This window comes from Moschus berezovskii, chromosome 8, assembly GCF_049115385.1.
Source record: "Moschus berezovskii isolate FMDL1 chromosome 8, NW_MosBer_1.0, whole genome shotgun sequence".
NCBI classification, from domain to species: Eukaryota; Metazoa; Chordata; class Mammalia; order Artiodactyla; family Moschidae; genus Moschus; species Moschus berezovskii.
In genome coordinates this window covers 29,492,802-29,507,643 of record NC_142467.1, presented here as the reverse complement: position 1 = coordinate 29,507,643, position 14,842 = coordinate 29,492,802, and the positions used below count along the sequence as shown (strand labels likewise).

At 35.5% G+C, this 14,842-nt stretch overlaps 1 protein-coding gene across 8 annotated transcripts in view; it reads right to left on the bottom strand.

Moving 5' to 3' along the window:
* Positions 1 to 14,842, bottom strand: part of SSBP2 (single stranded DNA binding protein 2) — a 331,697-nt gene that overhangs the window by 35,660 nt on the left and 281,195 nt on the right. For all 8 annotated transcript variants that reach the window (XR_016038015.1, XM_055428680.2, XM_055428682.2 and 5 more), the window contains 2 exons: positions 12,319 to 12,386; positions 6,361 to 6,409 (listed from right to left, as the gene is read on the bottom strand). Coding sequence is in view for 7 of the 8 variants with exons in the window: in XM_055428680.2 (XP_055284655.1) it covers positions 6,361 to 6,409; positions 12,319 to 12,386 (117 nt within the window). In the remaining variant the exon portion in view is untranslated. The remainder of the gene's footprint in view (positions 1 to 6,360; positions 6,410 to 12,318; positions 12,387 to 14,842) is intronic.

Genomic DNA, 14,842 nt, shown 5'->3' with positions numbered 1-14,842 from the left:
GGCTGAATCACTCTAGTGGATCCTTTTTCCTTACAGGAGTTTTCTCTGTTTCTTGTCAAGTTAGTGAGCTGATGAATACAATGCTGTTCTGATCATCTGTTGTTTCTGCGCAGCCCCTCTTCTGCCAATTGTTCCTTGCATTTTCTTTGAACCATATCTCCCTTATTTTTCCATGTGGTTCAGGTGGGGCTCAGGGGGTTGAATGCGTGAACCAGGCCTGGGGATAGAGCATTGTACTCCTGGGTCATAACTGGTTCATGAATAAGCCTATGTATCCAAGCTAAGCAAATCTACTTCAGTTAGTTACTTCTAGTACCTGTGCTTAATTGATGAGAGTTTTGCTCTTTTGTGCTTAATAGGGAGCTGTGAGGATACAAATGTGGAGCTTCACACAGCCTTCTTGCCAGACTCATGGAACAAGGGTAAGCGATGAATAGGGACAGGGTCCTGATGGTGTTATTTGAACCCCTGGAGCCAAATGTGTCCCCCAGCAAATTTATATCTGGACTTTTCAGATACATGATCCAGTAGTATTCTCTTTCAGTATGAGCCTAGTTAGGTTGGTACATATAATCAAAAGTATCTCCTGACAAAGCTAATTCAGGTATTTTTGATAAAAGTGCTTGCTACTTTATGATTAGAACTTGTTTTATAGCTCAGCTCAAATGTACAGTTCTTTGTGAAAAACATAAAAAATAAAAAGGCTGGCAGACTTGTAAGTTTCCAAATAAGAATTAGAGGCCAATACTGTTATACTCAGCATAAGGGAAGTTAAAAGTAAAAATCATATCCTTATCTGAATTAAAAATATAAATTAAAAAAAAATTTATTTCGTTTTGGCTGCACTGAGTCTTTGCTGCTTAGTGCAAGCTTTCTCTAGTTTTGGTGAGCAGGGGCTACTCTTCGTTGCGGAGTGTGGGCTTCTCATTGTGGTGATTTCTCTTGTTGAGGAGTAGACAGACTCTAGGTGTGTGGGGTTAGTGGTCACATGGGCTCAGTAGTTGCGGCTCGCAGGTTCTAGAGTTCCAGGATCAGTAGTTGGTGCAGGGGTTTAGTTCCTCCTCAGTATGTGGAATCTTCCTGGACCGGGACTGAACCCATGTCCCCTGAGTTGGCTGGCAGATTCTTATCCACTGTGCCACCAGGTAAGTCCCATAAATTTGTTTTTAAGAGTGTTTCTCCTGCTGCCATGTAAAGGGGTGCCAAAAGATTTTTGTTTGAAGCATATATGACAAAACTATGTACAGATACAGATTACACATAAATTTATTGTGGGTAATGGTAAGCAGACTTCTTACTTTCAGAGAAGTGAATAATAAACATGGAAAGCAGAAAGTCTAGAATGAACTCTGTTGTGTTGAATTACAGTTGAAGCACCAGTGTGCACTCCTGGTTTTTGCTTTTAAATTTTATTGGATTTTAGCTGATTTACAGTAGAGTTAGTTTCAAGTGTACCGCAAAGTGATTCAGTTATACATATACATATATTCATTCTTTTACAGATTCTTTTCTCATATAAGTTATCACAGAAGACGAGTAGAGTTTTCTTGGTGTAGAGTAGGTCCTTATTGATTATCTGTCTTGTATATAGTAGCATGTGTATGTTTATTCTCAAGCTCTTGATTTATCCATCCCTTCCACATTCTCCCACTTTGGGAATCATAAGTTTGTTTTTGATACCTGGGAATCTGTTTCTATTTTGTAAATAAGTTGATTTGTATCATTTAAAAAATCAGACTTCACATATGGGTGATATCATGATATTTTTATTTGTCTGATTTAGCATGTTAATCTCTAGATTCATTCATGTTGCCACTTATGGCATTATTTCATCCTTTTTTTTTTAAATGGCTGAGTAATATACCATTGTGAAAGATTAAAGGCAAGAGAAGGAGGGAACCACAGAGGAGGAGATGGTTGGATGGCATCACTGACTCAATGGACATGAGTTTGGGTAAACTATGGGAGTTGGTGATGGACAGGGAGGCCTGGCATGCTGCAGTCCATGGGGTCATAAAAGAGTCAGAGATGACTGAGCAACTGAACTGAACTAACTATACCATTGTATATACACAGCACATCGTCTTTATCCATTCATCTTTTGATGGACACTTAGGTTGCTTCCATGTCTTGGCTAATTGTAAATAGAGCTGCAGCGTGTACTCCTGGTTTTAATATGGATAGATACAGAAAGATACAGATGTGTGTGGCTATATGTATGTGTGTGTGTGTGTGTGTATATATATATATATATATATATATATTTGTATCTGTTGGTTGAGACGGCTAGAAGCTAGTCACACCAATGGGCTCTAAATACCACTCTCCACTAAAAGGAACCAAGGACCCTTATATAAATGGCTGTTATCAGGATTAAGGCTGGGAAAATATGAGCTTCAAAATGCTCAAAGCATAACAGGGATATGTCAAAAGGACAAATGACCCAACTTGAAGGGGTTCTAACTGGGCAAATATGACATAATTTTATTTAAAAAACAAAACCCTTTGGACAAAGTAGAATCCACAAGTACATCAGATATACACGAATGATTGGAGAAGAAAGAAAAACTCATCTAGTAAAGAGTCCAGTAATAAGTAGTGAAGGAAAGACAGAATTAGAAAATAATCATTTGGCAACCAACATAGTGAAAAGATAATTCAGGAGAGAATTATCAATGGATACAAAAAGCAGCAGATTAAAGTATGATTTTTATGGCAGTGTTGAAGTATGTCTCACAAGCAGATAATTACAAAGGGAAAAACAATAATTTAACCATTAAGAAATGTAACAAGTACTAACTTAACTAAGTGACTGAAGTTAATATAAGTAACACAAATAATAGACAATTACCATCACACACCTCCTGAAACGGTGCACTTGGTAAAACACAAAATTACTTCTGGGGATTCCTGACGAATATATATAACCTGAATCTAACTGTGAGGAAACATCCGCCAAGACCAAATTATGGGACATTGTACAAAATAACTGGCTTGTGATCAACAAAACTCCAAGGTTAAAAAAGACAAAGGAACTGTTCCAGGTTAAAGGAGACAAAGGGACTTGACAAATGAATTCAACAAGTGAATGGGGATGTTCTTTTTTTACAAAAGACATTGTAGGGACAACTGGTGAAATCAAAATAAGGTGTGCAAATCAGAAAACAGATTACATCAATATTAATTTTAAAATGTTGATCCTTATACTGTGAAAGATAGTCTCTTCGTTTTTAGGAAACAAAGTTCTTAAAAGAAAAAAATAAAACATATTTGGAAACAGCAAAAACAAAGCAACCAACCTTTAGCATGCTACCCTAAGGAGCCCTGAGCATACTGTACTGACACAAAATGAAAACTATTTGTAATTTTAAATACAGACAAAAAGTCCAAAGAACTTGGAATTCAAAATAATACAGGTAAATTGTCACTACAGGATAATCAATGGTATGTGGGGAAGAAAAATCCCTCTTGAATACTTTTGCTTTGTTTCGTGTAAGCCTTATGTTTTTGCTAGAAAGTTATCAGTTGCCTATGATTTTTTCTTCTCATAAACAACCATATTTCAGAGGAATGCTTTTCCTTTCAGTGCTCAGGATGATGACTCCTTTCTCTTTGTGAAGAGAAAACGACAGGAGTTCTCACAACTTTTCCATATCCCATCAAATTCTTTGAGGGTAGGAATACACATATGTGGTATACATTAATCACATTAGCAGGGACTGCTTTCAAATTGATTATGGGCCTACAAGCATGCTAGCCAAATGCCCACTTTGGCGTGGTTGTTGGACAGTGATTTGATACGCACAGCTCCTTCTCTTAACTCCCAGTGTTTCCCAGGATCTAAAATAATGCAGAGCTGCTGACCTGATATGGTGAGTTCTTCTATCCACACTGCTTGGTTCTGTGAAATCCTGAAGAGTGTTTTTAGTATAGCAAGTCCCCTAAATATGAATGAGCTCTGTTCTGTGAGTGCATTTGTAAGTCCAATAAAGTTAGCCTAGGTACCCAAACTGACATAATTGGCTATATAGTATTACACTGTAATAGGTTTATAATACTTTTCACACAAATAATACATAAAGAAACACCAAATAAACATTTCTAATCTTACACTATAGTACCTTGAAAAGTACAGTAGTACAGTACAACAGCTGGCACTTCTTAGCAGTACCACCTACATCACTGCTGCTTTTATGCCAAGTTCTGGACATCCTGGACTTGAAATAAAGATACTATATGACTGTACTCTACACAGCAAAGTACACAAAAGCACAACCGGTTGTGGAGGATGCAAGCAGGTGACAATATACACCAGACATGTGGACTAACTTACACGATTGGACATGTGAACACATGTTCATATCTTTGAAAGTTTGAAACTTGAAGGTTCATATGTCAGGGACTCACTGTACTTTAAAAATCATAAGAAAGTACAACTCTTTCCTCATCTCTGCCTCTATCTAATACTCTTTACTCAGATGACACACTTGCCAGGTACAATGTACTACCTTCAGTATCAATCCTTCCTTGGTGGCTTTTAGAGGATAGGGCCTCCAGTTAAGAGTACAGAAGGAGGTGCTGGGGAAGGTGCGCAGTGGTGGGTGTGAGCTCACTCCCGCCCTGCAGTGTAAGCAGTGTAGGGATGGCTGGCTAAGTGGGTAGTGAGGAAGGAGAGAGGTCTTTTTGCTTTTATATAGGAAAGCTTCCTAGTGGAGGTGGGTCATCGATTGTTCTTTTTAATCCTGTTTCACCAGATGTGCAGATAATAGAAACATGTTCCAGATTCTGACAACAGGAAGACGGGCAGAGTTTCTACTGTTATTAAAAAATTGTTTTCCTGCACCTTTGGGTATTTTAATGGGAAGTTCAAAAAAAGCATCTGAGCTGCTAGTTAGATGCCATTTTAAAGAGTCTTAATATTTGAAAGGCACATAGAGCAAAAAAGAAATAGAAATGTGAACTATTCAAAAGCATATACGCAAATGAAAAGAAAACTGGAGTAAAGATAGTCATATATAACATAATCAGGTAAAAAAGTATCTTATAAGATCTGTTGAAACAGTGCACTGAAGGCCCAAACAGAAGCAACATCATCATTCTCTCCACCCCAAGCAATTTTATTTAATTATCAAACGTCACAGCTATTGAACTAAGAGACAGGCAAGTAATACAGATTAAACATTTTCTCTAAAACTATGACAGTTACTTAATTGCGAAGTAAGTGATTTCTACTTTAGCAATAGATTCAGGATGATTCTGTCTATACCATCCACCAGGGAAGCCCAAGGATACTGGGGTGGGTAGCCTATCCCTTCTCCAGCAGATCTTGCATACCCAGGAAATGAACTGGAGTCTCCTGCATTGCAGGTGGATTCTTTACCAGCTGAGCTACATGGGAAGTCCAGACCATCCACACTTCACATTAAATTTTCTTGAAATTTAAATTAATGTTAAACATTGGATCAGTTTCATGTTTATTCAGAATTAAGGCCACTGCTAGTCAATGGAGGTACCTCTGCATATAAGCAAAAGGCATCCCTTCTGGGTAAATACTCCACAGACTTCACGACTGGTAACCAGCTATCTGTCCGTCTCCTGCTGACTCTCTGACTCAGGCACCTATGTGCAGTGCACATGCTACACAGATGGACAGAGCAGGACTCTCTCACATACTGAATTCAAGGTTTCAAAAGTCAAGAAAACTATTTCCTGGGTCAGTGTATTTAAAGTATTATTTTTAAGACTGAAAGCTTAAATTTTAACCTGTGCCTATATTTGTGACATTACTAAGAAAAAAATATATTTATGCAGTCAAATCACAGCCACAAAATGTATAAGGAAAATTCCCATGATGCCAGATACATAGATACCATATATACAAGTGTAAGGATGGCAGTTTAGTCCATAGGCACAAGGTAAAGGTATACCTGCTTCCTGCAGCAGCAAGAGAGCAAGCCTAAGTATAGCTAGAACAGCAAATATAATCATAATACCTGATAACAATTGGTTTTATTTGGCAATTTAGTGATTATTATAGCTATTTTAGAAGGTGAATTCATTATATGATAGATTTTATGATAAATGTAGGCTACTGCAGTATTCTTTTTGCAATAAATCACGCTATTCCTCTATTTTTGAATGTCTGTTAATCTACATAGAATGCATCTTTACCTTACATCTTGAAACAAATCACATAATTTCAAAGATTACACATATTTTTCTAAGAACATATAAAAATACTTTTGAATTATTACTTAAAAAAGGCTAATATAACCAATTGTGGGGCTTTCAAAAGGAATAGATTTTTGTTGTTAAATGTTACAAAGCACAAAGAAAGTGAAAATATATATATATACTCACTGAATTGGCATTTGTCGGGTTTGGCCAAGGTCTACCACCACCTGGGCCCCTACAAGACAATATGATAAATGAAATTTTAACCCATGCTCTGAATGTTTCACAATAAGCAACAACATCATAAAATACTAACATTTATAATTCAGTTACCATGCTGTTCTAGTTCAGGACTGCAATTACTCTTTATATTCTCACAGCTTTTTTAATTACTAAAACCCAAAAAACTTATCATTCCCCAAACAGCTTTCTTTCCAAATCAAACTACTTTTACTAATTCGAGTTTTAAGTTCAGTTATTATAATAACCACTAAAAGTGGTAATCACCTATAGCAGTAAATATATACATACATATATTGAATCACTATAAGAATCTGCTTTTGGAGTAAAAATCACTAATTATGAGATAAATACAAACTATAATTGTGACATCAATATAAGTCCTCTCTGTATCATTCAAAATGAAATTGTTTGTAAAATACTATTATATATAAAATTATTGCTTGTATTAAGCTACAAATAAATGTATATAAAAGTTCCCTTCTCTTCAAAAATTTTGCATAGAATATCACATTACTTTATACATCTATATGTCAGTCTATCTTTCAGTGCTGACAATTTTGTTACTATTAAACAAGGGGATCACATTTCTTGTTTTCATAATTGTAGTTCAAGTCAGTGGTCCGAGTAAATCCTGAGGGAAAAAAACAGGAGGTAATCTATGCCAGTGTATGTCAATACATTGCTTCATGTTAGGGTGGAGAAGCATGCTCCCTATTCTATAGCTTAAAAGACATAATGATTTTAAAACAAAATTAATGCCTAGTTAATTAAGTTAAAATGTTCTCTTGTCCATATGCTTTTAGTATTAACTGAACCTGAATAAATACTGCCTGATGAAAAAGAGACTACTGTTAGCAGGTCCTCTGTAATTAGGGTCACTCAAAATCCCTTTTCCCTCTAATATCAATGAAAACACTGAGCTTTTTAATTAAAAAAAAATAAAGTCCCCTGATTCTTACTCTAGGGACCTTAAACCTAAAATTCTAAATGTTAGATAGAAGTTGTCCAAGTTAGCTGTATTACCCATGTTTGGTTGGAATATTTAGAACTGTTTTGAGTATTATTTTGGGATTCCCAAGGAATGCAAACAGCAAGGAAGGGCATGAGAAATTGTGTCCTTAGGCTCCATTAGGATGCCCAAGTACAATTTTACCCAATTCTGTTTGAGGAATAGAGGGGGAAATAAGATGCCGGAGTAAAAATATTGGTCAAAATATTATGCACAGCCAGAAGGTGAGGGACACATGTATTGTTTCTAGAAATAATTCCTCTCTAAGATAATGATGATGACTTTACAATTAGTTACTGGAGCACTTTAGAAAGGTGATTTTACATAGAGGATTCAATGTCTTAATGGGCAGAAACTGAGGTTAAGCATAGGATATATGCTGATCAAGTGAAATATCTGACTTGCTTGATGTTAAATAAAACACAGTGGAGAAATTAGGAAATCCTTATCTTACATACAACATAATAATATATTATATATATCCAAATCATGGCCAAAAATTGTTTGCAATGATATGCAGATAATCTCATAATTCTGAAGTATTATGTTTAAACAAAGACTGTGTGAATAAGATATATTAAATATAAAATAATTTTTACTTAAAATTTGCTTAATGTTAATATGTTAAACTAAATATTAAAATAATTAAAGACATAATAAATAAAAAATAAATGATTAAGTTAAATTTATTCTAAGAACCATAAAATACCTTTTATGCATTTCAACTGTTTGACAAATACTAATGTCTCAGCTCATCATGTATTTCATAATAAATTGCATTTTACTGTAATGGATTAAGTATTAATTCATTTGGATAAGCTAAATTTCCCCTATCATTACCACTGTGTTAGAAAACACTTTAAGTTTTACAAATACTATTAAATAAAGTGAGAGTTATAGTAGTGAGTAGTTCTATTAGAACAACTTCTTAAGTGCAGTTGAGTTTTCTCTACTTTTGAGGGCCATCAGTATTATCAAGAGAGTAATCTACAAACTATAATGCAGGCATTATTTTGAATGTAAATTTATACATAAGTATAGTTTGAAGTAGAATCAGTTAATCACATTTGAAAATGAAGAGAAAAATGAAGCTTAAAAAAATGCTGTTTACTTAGGAAGTTTTCAAGGCTGGTCTTCCTTTGTTTTTTATTTTTACTGATTCTAACTGAACTCTCTTCTCTTTACATTTCCTACTCATAAATACTACCTAGACCTCAAACCAAATGGACTCTATTGTAGCTTGCTACAATTTCCTTGTCCCAAATTACAATTCCTCTGCTATTCCCAAATAAACTCATCTTTTTAAGCTCACAAAAAAATAAAAAGTCTTTAATTTTTGGTAGGGTGTATGGATATGATGAAATGAAGGCAACCATGACTACCAAAGAGAAAAAATATCTTTTCTTCTATAATTCAGTCATTTTATTTCAAGATAATAACTATGTAAACTTTATAATTCTATAGGGTATGATCTAGAACCTAAAGGGTCTAGATTCTTTGAAATTATTTGTCCTTTTGGTTCCTATAAAATACCAAGGGACACAAAGTTGAATTAGAAATGTTTTAAAATGCTGAAGCTTACATTCTTTTTAAATTTGCACAAATGTACTTTATTTCAAAATACAGTTTTCTTTTAAAAATCTATGATGCATTTGAAAACATTTACATTGTGGTTACAGTTTGTAAATTCTACTTTAAGTTATGGAAATTGATATTGAATTTTAATTCGAAATATATACTACTAGTTATAGAAACACTAAAAATAGGCTTTTATTTTAATTTTAAATGACACTACATATGATTTGATGCTTTTGAACTGTGGTGTTGGAGAAGACTCTTGAGAGTCCCTTGGACTGCAAGGAGATCCAACCAGTCCATTCTAAAGGAGATCAATCCTGGGTGTTCATTGGAAAGACTGATGCTGAAGCTGAAACTCCAATACTTTGGCCACCTCATGCGACGAGTTGACTCACTGGAAAAGACTCTGATGCTGGGAAGGATTGCGGGCGGGAGGAGAAGGGGACGACAGAGAATGAGATGGCTGGATGGCATCACCGACTCGATGGACATGAGTTTGAGTGAACTCCGGGAGTTGGTGATGGACAGGGAGGCCTGGCGTGCTGTGATTCATGGGGTCGCAAAGAGTCGGACACGACTGAGCGACTGAACTGAAATGAACTGAACATATGATTTATCCTGAGTTTAGAGCATGGAAATATAAAAATCATACCAAAATAACCATTTTCTTTGGAGATGACCAATATGTTTTTTTAACAACACAGTAAACAAAATTTTGTTCCAAATGGTTTGGTTTCAGTAAGAGAGAAAGCTATAGTTAGAATATGGTATTTATTTACTTTCATGACCAGGGCTGGGTATTTTTTACTATCATTATATTTTGGTATCAAATAATGAAAAGTGACAAACTAAAGAAACCACATCCAGATATGATCCTTTGGTAGATCCCTCCTGATCCCAACACAAATATCTAGACGATTAAAAATGCAGCCCAAGGTGGTGTCTGTTGTTCAGTCGCTAAGTCAGGCCCAGCTCTTTTGCCACCCCCAGACTGCTCTGTCCTTGGGATTTCCCAGGTATGAATACTGGAGTGGGTTGTTATTTCCTTCTCCAGGGGATCTTCCTGACCTAGGGACTGAACCTGCATCTTCTTCACTGGCAGGAGGCTTCTTTACCACTGAGCCACCAGGGAAGCCCTAGCCTAAGTAACACTAATTCTAATGCCCTTTCCTTTAATTTTTAATTTATCCAACATGTAACAAAATGACATGAAGAAAGTCATAATTTCAGTTAGAAATACCTACTTGCCATTACACAGTAAGATTTAATTTTTTTTAATGATAATAAATTATGGAGTGAATTTCAATAAAATTTATTGAGTACAATGGAGACAATAATATGGCTTATTTATGTCTCTTTAAATTCACTTTTGCTTTATTGGGGCCAAAATCAATAAAACAATGAGTCTCTCTGGTTGGATTGTCCATATTTCAGAACTTTCTCTGTTAGAGGGAAATATTTATGATGTCATTGTCCTTAAAGGAATCCTAATTTATAGAAAACTGAAAATTATATAAGACCCCAAATAACAGTCAATAATAAATAATGGAATGTGAATCTGTAAAGCTTAAAATTTCTTTAAAAGCCAGAAATTATACAAATAGTAACATAATATGTAATAAAAAATATTTTAAAATATCTGGATATATTAAAATGAGAAACCCAAACACCAACAGAAATAGTCATTTGAACTTTTCAGCCATACATTTAGTCTTCATATTCTATGGAATTAAATATTACCATAAGTATCTGTTTAAATGTATGTGAGAAAGAAATTAGACAATTTTAAGTAGCTATTTGATTTCCAGTGGTCACATGAGAATGACTTTTCTAATACTAGCAAAACCAAGTTGATCTAAAGTCGACCACATCACTAATTATCATGATGAGTAATATACCAAATGATATTAGATACATTCTTAATATTTAATGAGAATTCTGGGTTGATCACAGCATTCAAAATGTATACTCCTTCAACATCTATACATAGAATTCAAATTATCCTTTAAAAGCTATTTCATTTTAAAGTCAGAATCTTAGGTAAATTTTATATATATCTAAATCCTATTATTGAAAGTTTCAGCTTTTGATACAAGCACAAAATATCACTCCTTTTTGTAGCAGTCATTAATAAGGCTAAACCTTTGAGGAATTTAAGAAAAGACTTCATGTCTATCCATTTTTACTTTAAAAGTAAAAAAGATGGGATAGGAAAATTTGACCTACTTTTTTCCCCCTTGTTCTGTCAGTTTTGAGCCTGGTTGGTATCCACCTATTAACCTATTTTCTATTTTAGGCAAAACTGCTTTCCATGAAAATGGTTCCAGAAACTTAAACAAATCCCTATGGACATCAAACAAAGCCTACCTCAGTATATTTTCAATGCCATTAAATGATGGCAGAGTCGTTTAGTTTGATAGATAAGTAACCAAAACATGGACTAATGGGGAATATGGAAATAGATGAGAGACTACCCAAGCCATATACAGAGCTCTTTCATTATTTCTGATAAATTTTCTTTAGGTTACATCATGGAATTGAGCTTCTAATGAATTAATGAAGGCCGTTAACAAGTTCTGGGTGTATATGGAACTTTGAGGGGGCAAGTAAGATAATGAGAAAGAAATTAAATTCCTTAACAAATTGCATTCTGTTGACTGATAGAAGCAACTGCTCTCTTTGGTTTTGAAGGCCTTTATAGTAAAAAAATAAAAACAAAAAAAGTCTATTAGTTTACTCCCTATCTAAGTATATCTTGAATTTTCAAAAGAAATTATACTATGGAAAGTTCTTTAATAAAGAAGAAACTACCAGAAACTTCTTCCTGGGTTAATAGTGGTCCCAACAAAGCAAATATACATATATCTTTAGGAAGGACATATATAGATATATATATTTCTAACAGTTTAAAACTCACAGGAATCATGTTATATCTGTTACAATGAACAATATTCAATTGTCTACTTCTGGAGAGTTAAGTCATGGTCCTGGTGTCATCTCTTCATATTTTTGTATGGACTGCATGAATACTATGTGCTTATTTACAAGAGATTCATTTCTATGATAAACAGAACATGAAAATCAGGCTAAAAGTTGGCATTTGAAATGGAAAAAAATTTAAAGGTTGCAAAGGAAGGCAGAAAAACAATATGTTGTGAAAATGAAGCAAACACTACAGTTCACGTTTAGTGCATTGATACTATCGTTTCATTTTACATTACAAAGAAATTTAGCTTAAATTGTGTTACAAATTAGTGTGACTTTAGAAGACAGAAAATAGAACACTTTACAGGACAATATAGCATTTTGCTTACATGTTCATTCCAGGCATTCCGGGGCCACCTAAAGCATTCAGTGGGGGTCTCATTGCACCTCCATAGTTCTGTAATGATAACCAAGGGTCAGACTACCACAAAACAAAAAAACAAAACCAAAGAGGAGGGGGGAAAGAAAGGAGAGCAGGTTAATGATTTCCCTACATAACTCCTGGTTGGATAAGGCCTGTGCAATTCATTCTCTGAAGGGTCCACTCTTAAACTTTTGCTTCTATTTAGCAGTTACATTGGCTTGTGTCTTTTAAAAACTACGTGAATATGTATGATCATTGGAGCATATTAAATGATTAAGGTATAGTTACAATTGTAATATTCAATTATCTTTATTAATTTCTTGATATCTGTACAAAAGTGAACTTTTTCAAGCAAGACATTTCATAAATCCCAAACTCTGTTTTTAAAGAAAAGACTAAGTCAACATTTTGAAATTGTCAGAATCAGAACAATTATGTAGTCTGAAAACAAACAGGTGAATCTAATGTAAGCAAGTTGAATGCGAACTTCTGTCTGCAAAATGATATATTCCAGAAAGAAATGTACTAGTATACAAATCCACAAAAATATATGAACACTAAAGTATACTTCTTTACTTTCTGCCCTAAGGGTAGTGTCATCTGCATATCTGAGATTATTGATATTTCTCCCAGCAATCTTGATTCCAGCTTGTGCTTCTTCCAGCCCAGCGTTCCTCATGATGTACTCTGCATATAAGTTAAATAAGCAAGGTGACAATATACAGCCTCGACGCACTCCTTTTCCTATTTGGAACCAGTCTGTTGTTCCATGTACAGTTCTGACTGTTGTTTCCTGACCTGCATACAGGTTTCTCAAGAGGCAGGTCAGGTGGTCTGGTATTCCCATCTCTTATGGAAGAAAGTGAAGAGGAACTCAAAAGCCTCTTGATGAAAGTAAAAGAGGAGAGTGAAAAGGTTGGCTTGAAGCTCAACATTCAGAAAACAAAGATCATGGCATCTGGTCCCATCACTTCATGGGAAATAGATGGAAAAACAGTGGAAACAGTGTCAGACTATTTTTTTGGGCTCCAAAATCACTGCAGATGCTGATTGCAGCCATGAAATTAAAAGACGCTTACTCCTTGGAAGGAAAGTTATGACCAACTTTGATAATATATTAAAAAGCAGAGACATTACTTTGCCAACAAAGGTCCGTCTAGTCAAGGCTATGGTTTTTCCTTTGGTCATGTATGGATGTGAGAGTTGGACTGTGAAGAAAGCTGATCGCTGAAGAATTGATGCTTTTGAACTGTGGTGATAGAGAAGACTCTTGAGAGTCCCTTGGACTGCAAGGAGATCCAACCAGTCCATTCTAAGGGAGATCGATCCTGGGTGTTCATTGGAAGGACCGATGCTAAAGCTGAAACTGCAATACTTTGGCCACCTCATGCGACGAGTTGACTCACTGGAAAAGACTCTGATGCTGGGAAGGGTTGGGGGCAGGAGAAGAAGGGGATGACCGAGAATGAGATGGCTGGATGGCATCACCGACTCTGTGGACATGAGTTTGAGTGAGCTCCGGGAGTTGGTGATGGAGAGGGAGGCCTGGCGTGCTGTGATTCATGGGGTCGCGGAGAGTCGGACACGACTGAGCAACTGAACTGAACTGAACTGAAAGTATACTTAAAATATGCACGTGTGAATTATGACTCGACAGACTTCTGTCAATATTTGAATGTTATGTGCATTCAAAAAATAAAAACATTTAATGGATATATCATATTCGTTTCCATAAGGGCCAAAATATTAATTTTAATATGGTCATGTTAATATACTTTGAACTATCGACTATTATACTTCATGCTTGGCTTTCTGACATTACTATTCCTCCAACATTTCTGACCATTCTTCAGTTTCCTTTGGTGATTCCTTTTATTTTGCCAACTCTTTAAATATTGCTTTTCTCCAAGTTCTTCTTTTTTTTTTTTACTTTTCTCCAAGTTCTAGCCACAGCATCCTTCTAAATAAATACGCATTTATGGGTAAACTTACCCGCTGCCATTAGTTCAACAATTATTTATATGCTGCTGCTGCTGCTGTTGCGTCGCTCAGTCGTGTCCGACTCTTAGCGACCCCGTGGATTGCAGCCTACCAGGCTCCTCCATCCATGGGATTTTCCAGGCAAGAGTACTGGAGTGGGGTGCCATTGCCTTCTCCATATTTATATGTTAGGAATCTGAAATCTATTTTGTCCTGATGTCTCCCCTAAGCTCTTAGACAACTCACATGCTGAACTTCATATTGGTTGTTTCTATTTGGTACCATTTCCCACACAACATACCTGAAAGTCACCTCCGTTTTATCTTGTCACAGCTGCGTTCTTTATATTGCCTTCCTCATTCAGTTCTGTGGCATCCCCTTCTATGCAGCAGTCTAGGCTAAGAACCTCTGGGAGCTCCTTGATGTTTCTTCCTTTTATTTCAATTTCCGTATCCAGTCAGTTACCAAGGCCTATTGATTCTGCCTGTGAGACAGCTCTTGAAATACCG